General features: G+C 36.8%; 1 protein-coding gene across 1 annotated transcript; it reads right to left on the bottom strand.

Annotated features, from left to right (window-relative positions):
* Positions 1–226: 226 nt before the first annotated feature.
* On the bottom strand, positions 227–8,588 carry LOC306843019 (protein-glutamine gamma-glutamyltransferase 2-like; the record flags this gene model as incomplete). Its single annotated transcript, XM_079374260.1, has 13 exons — positions 227–787; positions 1,627–1,763; positions 1,848–2,008; positions 2,123–2,389; positions 2,789–3,031; positions 3,151–3,254; positions 3,462–3,600; positions 3,709–3,886; positions 4,060–4,188; positions 4,829–4,947; positions 5,811–6,041; positions 6,327–6,503; positions 8,573–8,588. The coding sequence occupies 13 exons, from the start codon at positions 8,586–8,588 to the stop codon at positions 610–612; spliced, it is 2,079 nt and encodes a 692-aa protein (XP_079230386.1). The 3' UTR covers positions 227–609.
* Positions 8,589–11,689: the final 3,101 nt, after the last annotated feature.

The raw sequence follows: 11,689 nt of genomic DNA, 5'->3' as shown, positions 1-11,689 counted from the left end.
AAGGTTACTCTTTAGCTATCCCTGTTATCTAATAAGTTACCTTTTCTTCTTAAGACTCCAGTTCCATTTGTCAAAAGGTACAAATGCAAGGTCAAGTATGCAAGCATACGTTATAATATCTAGCTAAACCTGAAATAAATTTTCTCTGACATTTTATTTCCACTGTGATATTGCTGTTTATAAGAAATGAAGTGATAAACAACAAAATAGACAAATACAGAAAATATATTCTGCAGTCATATTTAAATGCATATTTTTAATTATTACAAAACATTTATATCAAACACAACAACAGCATTACAATGAAAGTATCAACAAACACTGATTTCAAAATTGTTGTTAGATAAAACTTTTTTATATAAAAGCTGTGGTGTATTCACATGGCTGGGCATTTTACATGTAGAAAAACAGCTTTCGAAGTCTGAGTGAAAGCATGCAAAGATATGTTATAAAGTAATCATAAAGGAATTGTTGCATACTCTTTATATAAACAAATCACAAACAAAATAAGTAACAAGCAAAGCAGCTGTCAGCAAGTCAAGTATATAGCATTAACTTTATCATTTACAACACGCTAAATGTATGCTTCTCTGAATTGTACATGCTTGTCTAGATTTCTGGGACAGCGTTCCTATTTTGCTTTTTTGTCCGAACAATAACAGTGGCTTCTCCTTTTACATCTTTCAGTCTGTCTGAGTCAAAGTCGACAAGTAGTTTTCTCAGGCCAGCACGGGTGGGCTTGAAGGAGAATTTAACTGTCACAGCCTGACCGGGTTCAATCTTGCCACTGGAGAAAGAGAGACATATAGATGTTAACAGTCAACCAAAACTTGGATGTCTTAGATTATATCTAATGCACTTCAAGAAATGTATACTGGATACTGAAATAGTTCACCCATAAATGAAAATTTGCTGAAAATTTACTCACACTCAGGCCATCCGAGATGTAGATGAGTTTGTTTCTTCACTGGAACAGATTTTGAGAAATTTACATCACTTGCTCACCAGTGGATTCTCTGCAGTGAATGGGTGCCGTCAGAATGAGTTCAAACAGCTGATAAAACATCACTAAGTAATTGACATGACTCCAGAACATGAATTAATGTTTTGTGAAGTGAGAAGCTTTTAAGATGTTTTTAGCTGTGGCAAAAACAGCCCAAAACAATTGTAAACAAATATGTGGTGGATTTTGATGCAAGAAGACAACAGGGGGTGGACTTTTTCACTGGAGTGTTATTATGGATTATGAACTGGTATTTTGCAAGAATCAATGGTTTAAAGTAAAAACACATTAATGATGGATTGGTTTCTTATAAATAAGCAGCTCTTCACTTCAGAAGATGTCAATTGATGGACTGGAGTCATGTGGTTTATTTGTTGATTATTGTGATGATTTTATCAGCTGTTTGGACTCTTATTCTGACGGCACCCATTCACTGCAGAGGATCCAATGGTGAATAAGTGATGTAGTTCTAAATTTCTCAAACCGGTTCCAATGAAAAAACAAACTCATCTACATTTTGGATGGCCTGAGGGTGAGTACATTTTCTGAATTGTCCATTTTGGGGTGAACAATTCATTAATGTCTAGTACATACTCTGTATGGTTTCTAAAACTAATACATACTGTGTTTTTATTTCTTTCGCCTCTGTTAGTCCTGCTCCCTCCACGGTAAACACACCTCTTTGTAGACTAACAGGCAAGGGATTGGTGAAGGAGATGTGTGCTGTCAGTTTACGTGATACAATCGCTTTTCCAATAATCTGAAATGTAGAACAAATATCAGTCACTGAATAAAGGACCAAAGCCAATGACACAGTGCTAGCATTAATGGAACGGTTCATCACCTTGATATGAAGCGCTGGCATTTTCAAGGGGATGTTGATTTCTTGTAGGATGATGTTGTCTTGATCAGTGGGTTGGAGTAGGGCTGTGACCCTTATCATGTGATGTTCAGACACACATGCCCCGTAATGGTCATACTGAAGTCGCAATACTTCTTTATGAGCTATAAAGGGAGGCAAAGATATTTTTGAATTTATTGCAAAACAGCCTTAAATGAGAAGTAAAATTTGTTTGCAGATGCCACTATGCGGAAAATCATTCAGTTTCCTAGTCTTACCTTTGTGAGCTGGCACTGTGAGAGAGGTTGTCTTTCTCTGGCACTCTCCGCGGTGGATACTGTTGTAGGTTATTGCGTTCGATGTGACTGTGAGCTGTGCATCTGTGTCCTCCCTACCAGCATTATACACCTCTATGATCACATCAAAGTCTGTCCCGTGGATAGCTGGGGCGTGCTTGATGAAAAGCTCGAGCTGTCCTGGGCTGTCGTTCTTTTGGCCCACTTGTCTTCCTGCCTTTTTATAAACCTCTCGCTCCTTCATTGATCCTGCGGTGGGACAAAGCATTTGAATGTGATTAATATCAGAATGTCACAATTTAAGAATCAGTTGGCATGGAGAAATATAAATTGAAATTATAAATACGAAATCAAAATGTATCATACTAAATTTCATGATTTGCATGATTTACTGTGAACATGCCTTATTGTAAACAATACACTGATGAAATGTCTTTCCTTTTTAGGCTAGTGTCCCAAAGGCCTCTTATTCTCTAAACAATTATTATAATAAAATTTATAATTAAACATATATAGAGGTAACGTGTACAATAGGAGACAATTAAATTCATTTAACAACAGAATGTCAAAGATCAAAATGAGTTCATCATAAAGTGGTTCATTGTATTCAAAACAAATGAGAACATTGAACAGGTTGCTTGTTTTTACCTTCAGGATATTTGTAGTTAGCAGTAATGTCCTCTCTAAAGTCGCCATACACACTCTTAGTGCTAATGTTCCGCCCTATAACTTTACTGTTTTGGGACACTTGAATCCGTTCCCCATCTGGATGAACAATCCAGACAATCAGATCAGCATTCACCTCAGAAAACACAAATGGGGTGTCGTACTTCAACCCCATCTCTCCCTCCTTGACCGCAAGGACTGGACAAGGCCCACAGCAGAAGATTCCTGGAAGAACATGGAAGAAGAAGGCAAGCTAGCTAATATTCCAGTTTTATGTAATGGGAGATAGGAAAAGTAGTTCTCTGGATGTTCTTGTTTTTATACTTCAATGAGTAAAGCTTTACCATCACTCCTTTCTTGTGGAGTAGGGTCTAGCACCTGCCATCCATCGTAACCATCTGGGAGGTCATCACGTTTCATCCAGGACTCAACCCAACAGTGGTAATTCCTGAAAAAAGAGGATGAAGATCAGGTCAGGGACTACAGAGGAAAATATTATTGCTCTTTAATAAGTCTGGAAACTTAATGGAGTTCAATTTTGTCACAGTTTTTCTTAAAATTGCTTAGGAGACAAAAATGAGACAACTGAGTACGACTGTTGTCATACAGAAAGGATTTAGAGCTTAAAAACATTATTGTGGATATCATAACTCACCAGATGGAGTCCTTCCTGCCTTCAGACACACTTTCAAGTTGATCATTGAAAAGGTAATCCACAGAAATGTTTGCATCAGTGTCATGAGCAGATGAGTAATTTGTGATGCATCTGGTTGGAATGCCAAGACAGCGGAGGACTGTTGAAAAGGACACATTACACATCACGTGAATCACCAACAGGAATAATAACAGTAGTGCACATTTCTGAATTTAGAAACATTTTTCTAAATCTTTTGCTTTCTTACCCGTGCAGGCCACTCCTGTGAACACCCAGCACTGCCCATAGCGCACCTTCTGTCCCCCACCCTCACTCCAGCGCCTCAGGATCGGCACACTGCCAGTCCACCGTGTGGGCGCCACCCCATCACTGTACTCTCCATCCCAGCGCCCAGATACCACCCCGCGATCATCATTAGCATTCACCTGTTAATGCAGATTTTTGTTTACTTAGAACGTATGTATACACAGAAAATATATATACAGTGTAAAACACTTTTTACAGATGACTTAAGTGAAAAAATCATTTATGCTTGAGCAAACATGATTATAATAACAGGGGTGGAGAAAATGAATGGCCATGTTGACAGATGCCTTACCATGGCAGTAACAGTCCTGCTAACATAAACAGGGCTTCCTCTGTTAGCAATGTCCATCTCTGAATTTTTCAGGGCTGCGGGTGAATTGTCCAGCACTTCAAAGCAAATATCCACCACATCTTTTTCAAACTGTTTGAAAAATAGAATCCAAAGGATATGAATATCTTGGTTTGTTTCTATCAGTACAAAATGCAGGCTTACTGAGGGGTGCAGAGGTTTTCTTAAAGGAGTATTCACAATTAGAGACAGACGGTTAAAATTAATGTGACATGCGCATGCCGCTAATCCACAGAAAATAAGTTTGTGTACAGAAGAGAACTTAAAAATGGAAACTGTTGTACGTCTGTACATAGCACATTTTTTATTTGTGAGTTGAAATTACTGTGCAAATTGACATTAAATGCTGTCCTTAGAGCGTGACTTGTAGTAGCATTTTCAGTTCTCCCGCTTAATCTGAAGAATCAAGTTTCTCCTGAAATGGGACTTGTTTGTGAGACAGACATGGTTGCTGAAATGTCTGACATCTACAGAGAGTGATTACCCAGCAGACAAGCCCTCTGCGGTTCTCCTGCCACTGATCTGTCACAATTCACACTCAGCTTCGTCTGAATTCCACCACCATGCAACATCAACCATAAATCCTCACCGTATGTCAGTCATCTCAGGCCATGATGCTTTTTCAGAGAGGGCACTGACCACAAGACTGTTTAAACAGATGGGGGCTGTATAAATTTGGATCTTGAGAACTTGGGAATGCGTTTTTGGTTACCTGTCCAAAGTTCCATGGCACGGTGGTGATATCATCCCATGAGCCCTGGTACAAGATCCCATTTTCATTTAAAATGTACTCCTGCAGCAGTTCCTCACTGGGAAGGTACACAGAGTCATCTACAGGAAAGAAATACAATTGTCAGAATTTTGTGATGAGCAATAAAATCAGTGACAACCAATTAGAATCAACCCAACTTTAACCAGCTTGAACATTTAAAGCTGCAGGCAACATACAGTCTGCAGCAAGTGCTTATAATAAAAATGTGGATGCTAATATAGCTACCATTACAGATATTGTTAGTTCTCCTACTTGGCATGGACGGGTCTTAAAAACAGAGTGTTAGTGCCCGCTGGTATAGATGTTAATATAGTTATGATTATAGTTATTTTGTTGACCTTAACTGACCTTGAACACCTTTAACAATAACAATAATTATTTTAGCATTCACACCAAAAAAAATATACTATTCTGTTTATTATAAGTGTGTGCTGAAGTCATCTGCTGCTTTAAATGTGCAATCTTTAAAGTTGATGGGTGGATTATGATTGTCTTTTAATATTTATCATTCATCAACTGGAAGAAAAATCATTTTGAAAGTGATTCCATTTATATAATTGCTCAGTGTTGTTCTTGTTGTGGTGTGGACTTCCCTATTCTCATAGAATTAGAACAGTTTTTTAAAATGTATAGTTATAGTTATCATTCCAATTTTTCAGTTTTAGTGTGAGTAGCCCTCATGCTGTTCCTACAATGACATTTTATCCTCAATGGAACCCAAAAACATAGGCTGTCAAGCTCCAAAATAAGATATAAACACCATAAAACTATGATAAAAGTCTTCAATTCAACTCTCAGTTTTCTCAGGTTATACAGCACCTTTGTGTGAGAAATAAACTAAAACTTTTTGAACAGAAGAAACATAGTCATGAAGAAATAAGGGTTTACATTTTTCGAGTGAAAAATGCGTTTAAATACTCACCTTTGCACCAAGGATTGAAAAGCAGGTAGAAGGTGTGAGCCTTGGTTTGCTCCAGGATCTGCCCATCAGCTGAGAGCAGAACTACAGTCATGCTGTACTGACCCACACGAGCATCAGCAGGGCTGTGGAGAGTCAGCATCACCTCACCCTGAGCATTACGCTGACTGAACCACCATTTCCCATGGTCTTGCTCTGAGTCAGGCACCTTCAAGACCACCTCATTATTCTTACCTGTAACACACAAACATATGCACAGACAATAGAGGATAAATGTGACTTTACATAATATAAATATATGTTTCTCAGTGGTGTCTTATGTTGTTGTTATGTGCATTTTAGTTTTTTGTGGTTGAGTTGTTGTTTTTTTAGCTTGACCACTAAACCAAACTTTAACCTAATAACTCTCTAATACTCCAACTCAAGATTATTACAGTTTCAAGCCCCAGTCCAAAACCTGTAGGCCACATGTTTATCTTCCTCACTATTTAATCTGTAACTTTCTCCAAGTTTGCTCACCCAGGTGTAGTATGAGGTTAAGTTGGTGGTCTGGGAGCCGTGGAATGTGGTCAGTACACTGCAGTACTACAGAGAAGGGCTGACCTCTGCGCACCAGCAGTCGCTCCATGTCCATCTCCTCAGTGCGGTGAGCATGGTTATTCTCATAGCACTGCAGATCTATACCACTCAGTAGGGCTGGGCACAAAAGAAATTAATAAACAGTTTAAACAATACAAGCAAGTATAATCCAAATATCCATTTAGTTTATTAAGCCTTAGTTCCCTTGACCTATAACATGTTTTTAAATGCTTTGTTACTGGTGGCTAAATTTATGTTAATCATGGAATGGATTAATGATATGCTTGCCAATTTTCCAGCATTGCTGACTAGTTTGTAATTTCACACTCAAAAAGTGTGTTTCATGAAAAAAATGCAATGTTTGAAATATGGAAGCAGGCCACTGACTTGTTGGTTATTTTATTTGGTCCGGTATTGGATCTCTTGTGAGGTCTGGGCTTTAGAGCCTCAGCTTGGAAAGCAATGAAGAAAGTGGTATGACGGTAAAATTATAAGTAAATGATTAATGTTAAAAGATTTTCCACTGTTTTGTCTTTTTGGTGAAATATTTTTTGAAAGTCATCTTCTTGTGATCTGCTGAACTCAATTATATTATATTTGCTTATATTATCTTCAAACATACAGTGGGGTCTAAAAGTCTTAGACCACCCTAAAAGCTGGAATACACTAAATGACTTTTGCCCTGATTTGCAGTCTGGAGGAGTCAATTTTATAGCTGCCAAACGTTAGATTGAGGATTTAGATTTTTGAGTTAGATTTTGGGCAGTCGGAGTTGAGGGATTTCATAGAAAATCGCATAGTGAATGATGCAGTTTTATGGACTATGATTCTATCTGGGCAGAGAATATCAAAAATGCACCTCCTAGCAATGAGATGCATGTTTCTGTATTTGTTGTGTTTGGAACTATTTGAATGTCTGGTCATATGTGACCCACAGTTTAGTTAAGTGTATGTTTTAAGATTTAAAATTGTTAGTTTAGTGTGTTTAGTTTAAGATGTTGTGTAGTGTATTCCAGTCTTATAACAAAGAAAAGTTATGACAAAACATGAAATGAATGAAAAATAAATTAATATTTAGGATCTCATAGTCAATATTTCTTGCTTTGAAAAACAAGATGTTCCTTGGCACGTATATTCTCAAATCAATCTCAGAAATAAAGACACAAAAGCCGTCTCTCAAAAGGTACCAATATATACCTTTGAGGGACTAAAATGCACCATTTAGAGGTAAATAAGGTACAAAGATGCACCTTTTGAAAAGGTACTGCTTCAGACAACTTTTGTACCTTTTTTCTGAGAGTGATGAGATGATGCCAGACAACAGTTTTAGAGAAGGAAGAGAATATAATAAACTGCTGAATATGTGTAAAGTAGTTTGTGGTTGCAAGGGTGTAACTTGCAAAGTTGTCAAAGTATTAAAACTCTATTCTTTGCACAAAGCATAGAAATAATAATTGACAACAATAACATGTCTAAAGTGTATAGTAACACATTTCTATCTGATCAGCTTGGATTCTGCTCATTGCTGTTTGATGCTACATTTACTTTTAATGTTACTGTAATGCCAATTTCTTCATTGCTTTCCAAGCTGAGGCTATAAAGCTCAGACCTCACAAAGAGATCCGATACAGGACCAAATATAATAACACAGCCCGCCAACAAGTCAGCAGTCTGCTTCCATGTTTATTTCAACACCTGCCCAGCATGAATCAAAACCATCAGAAGTATTACTTTAGCACTATTACCTTTAGGATCTACTGTTGTTTGAGTAAGATTACGATTTAATGGAAAGGCGTAATGTATTTTGATCCATGGTAGAAAGACCACATTATTGAATTATTAGTGGTTTGGTGAGCAGATGTTTTTTTTTTTAAACCTAGTTTCATAAATAGAATGGAAATGGAAAAGCCTTGCCAGCCCTCTCGGCAAAACTCTTGACCGCCAGACTGCTTTATGTAATATATTTCAGTTCACTAACACAAACAGTTTTTCAACAACTTCACAATACCTTTTCAAAACAATCTTTACAATGATTCAGTAGTAAACAAATGCATCTTGTATTTAATATGCAAGTGTGTATATGCTAAACAGCATACTGTATTGTTGCTATCTATCATATTCATATACTTAGTTCTTTCTTTGAGCAATATTTATGAAAAATAAATATATTAAAGTGACTTGCTTACCATTATGGCTGGCCATTGATGGATTTAGCTTGACACTTGTTGTAAGTGATCGGTGAGCCTGATGTTTGCTGTAAATTTCCGTAGTTCAGTCCAAGACAGCTGTCTTCCCTGTAATACCTTTGCTTTTTATAAGGAAAGACCGTCCACGCCCATTGATGCCCCACTGTCTTTATCGCTGACTAGCTACCCTTCTTTCTGCACAAGACACACCCTGACTCACACATCCTCTCCGTTTCCTTTATGACCTCTGACATCACACACACATACAAGATCCTTAAGCAGTCTAAGAGGTGCTAAGTGTGTACAGACAGTCTATGTGTGTATGCAGCTCTGCCTCTGTGGAAAAAGAATCAAGGTTTGGGTATTTACTACAACCAGCGTAGTCTCTGCAAACACGTCATTGCTGGGAACTTTGTCTCTTTTACATAAGGACCAGGGTCACACACAAGGGCCCTTTATTAAAAAGAGAAGTTCTGATGGTTGGGTAACACTTCCATAGTATTTTATAGATATACTCCACCTTTATTTCCCTGACTCAAAGTCAGTTAGTTTCTATTTTTAATCTTTCTGTAAGTCTCCTATTTAAGCAAAGGGAGAAAAGACAAACCAAAAAAAATACATGTTCTAGGTAACATGAATTAGACGTCAAACGAGGATGCACTTTTTCCTGCAATACAAAAATGAAACTCGGATGAGTCATAAAATGTTTTCAGAGACTTTCCTTCCCAAACTGTCTCTGTACAATTGAATGTTGAGCATAGATTGAGTAACATGCACAATATAGCAGTTTAACGTATTATCTATAATGTGTAAAGTGTAATGCACTGGTATGAAATGCCTGATGTGTCAGCTGGAGGTCAAGGGGTCAAATTGCAGAAACAACTAAAACTTCTGACATAATTTTGTGAGAAATTTCCCCACTGTTTGTGGAGTTAATTAAATTCCGTTAAGCTCCCTCACTGATGATATGACAGCATTAAACTTTTAACAGCTGGGAGTCACATAGATCATTAGAATTCTCTTTCCCAAAATAAAGTCATGTGTCTGCTGTATTGTCTGGAAGAACAATGATCTCTCCGGCAGTGGATTCTCACCATGCTGTGAAATTACTACAGTTCTTTTTGACCACAAAGGCACACAAAGGCGTCTCTGTCTTGCATATATGGTGAGAATCAACATCATCACACCTACATATAGAGAAAAAATTATTTGCACATGTGTGTGACACTAAGGTGAGGAATGCTGGAACAGGTAGTTTTCAGGACAAAATACCCACGCACAGAAACAAGTATTAAAACTCTACTTTGCATAAAGCATAAAAATAATAATTGGCAACAATAACACATCTAAAGTGAATGGTAACACCCTTGATGTTACATTTGCTTTTAATGTTACCATCTTGCCACTTTCTTCATCAATTTCAACACTGAGGCATTAAAGTTTAGACCTCACAAAAAAGATTTGATAGGGGACCAAACTAAATAACACGGTCCGACAAGAAGTCAGCAGTCCACTTCCATATTTATTTTAACAACCCAGAGCATTACTAATCCATCTGCCCAGAATGAAACAAATCCATCAGAAGTATTGCCACAAGGAATATTTCACTAGGACTTTTAGCATCTGATACTACTGCTGTTTGAGTAAGATTATTAAATGGAAAGGTGTAATATATATTGATATAAGACAGACAGACACACAGATACAAGCACAGATTTTGTTGAATTTCACATCGCTTTCTCATTGATTTATCATCAAAAACATTTAGAAATACACATACCAGTGGCTCTTTGATTAAAAGCATCTGCTATTTGAATTACTATAAAAGGGAGCAAAGGGAGAGGAAGGTCTAGCAGAGGCTCAGGTAACATGGGCCAGTTGAAACAGCTGGAAGTAAAAAAATGTTGATGGCTGGTTTTCGCTACGTCCAGCCTTCCGATAAATATTTACACCTATTGCAATAGTTAAAACTACGACCAGGCGCAACTACCTCCAGCAGAGGATGCGCGTCCATGCCAAAATTCTAGATTCATTATTGAAACTAGGGCTGGGCGGATCGATCCTAAAGTATCGATACTTTCTGGTGTTGTATCGAAAGGATTGATCCTCACATAAAAATATCGATTCTAAAGTGCATTTTTTTTAACCACTAATTTTATTTATTAAGAAACTCGGTGCATAAAATAAGCTTCTAAATGGAAAAATAGACTATATAAGCGAACAATAGTGTTCGATAGAGCTATTTCTCCTGCTCATTGGAACGCACGCAAAAGCTGAAAGACAGAACCAATCAATCACAGACAGTGTTCGCTGATGACGCATGGCTCAGTCAAAACCTTTGTTCAAATAGAGCTGCGTTTCCCAAAAGCATCAGAAGCATAAGAAACCATTGCCACATTATTACATTACATTACATATCATTATTACTATATATAAAATTAATCCTAAAAAATGCATCTCGATTTCTACACAAATATGAAGCAGCAATAATTTCCTGAGCAGCAAATTATATTAGATTTATTTCTGAAGGATTATGTGTCACTGAAGACTGGAATAATGATGCTGAAAATTCAGCTTTGATCACAGATGCATTTTAAATTACATTTTTTAAATAGGCCTACATTAAAATAGAAAATAGTTATTTTAATGGCTATATTTCACAATATTGCTGTTTTTACTGTATTTTTGTTCAAATAAGTGCAGCCTTGGTGAGCATGAGACTTATTTAAAAAATATTACAAAATCTTACTAACCCAAAACTTTTGTGTACATGTAATATTTATTTTAAATAGGCTAGTTTGTGTAAGTAAATTTAAACTGTTGTTAAAAGTTCAAATGGATTCTGTTATGTTCTGTAATTGCTGTTAATAAATCTGTCAGAAAAAAAAAATATGCTAAAGTTTCATCTTTAGGAGTACAGCATTCTGGCAGCCTTTAAAAAAAAATCACCATGGTTTTATTACAGTGACCACAGTTTAATTTACAGTATTTGTAGTAAAACTGAAGTAACCACAAATTTATCATGGTAATAATAATAATAATAATACATTTTAGTACTTATTGTATGTAACACCATGTTTATTTTTCACGAGGTACCCTCAAAGGTGCACCTTTGTA

The sequence above is a fragment of the Barbus barbus genome (assembly GCF_936440315.1).
Source record: "Barbus barbus genome assembly, chromosome: 23".
Classification (NCBI taxonomy): Eukaryota; Metazoa; Chordata; class Actinopteri; order Cypriniformes; family Cyprinidae; genus Barbus; species Barbus barbus.
This window is presented reverse-complemented; position numbering and strand designations above follow the sequence as displayed.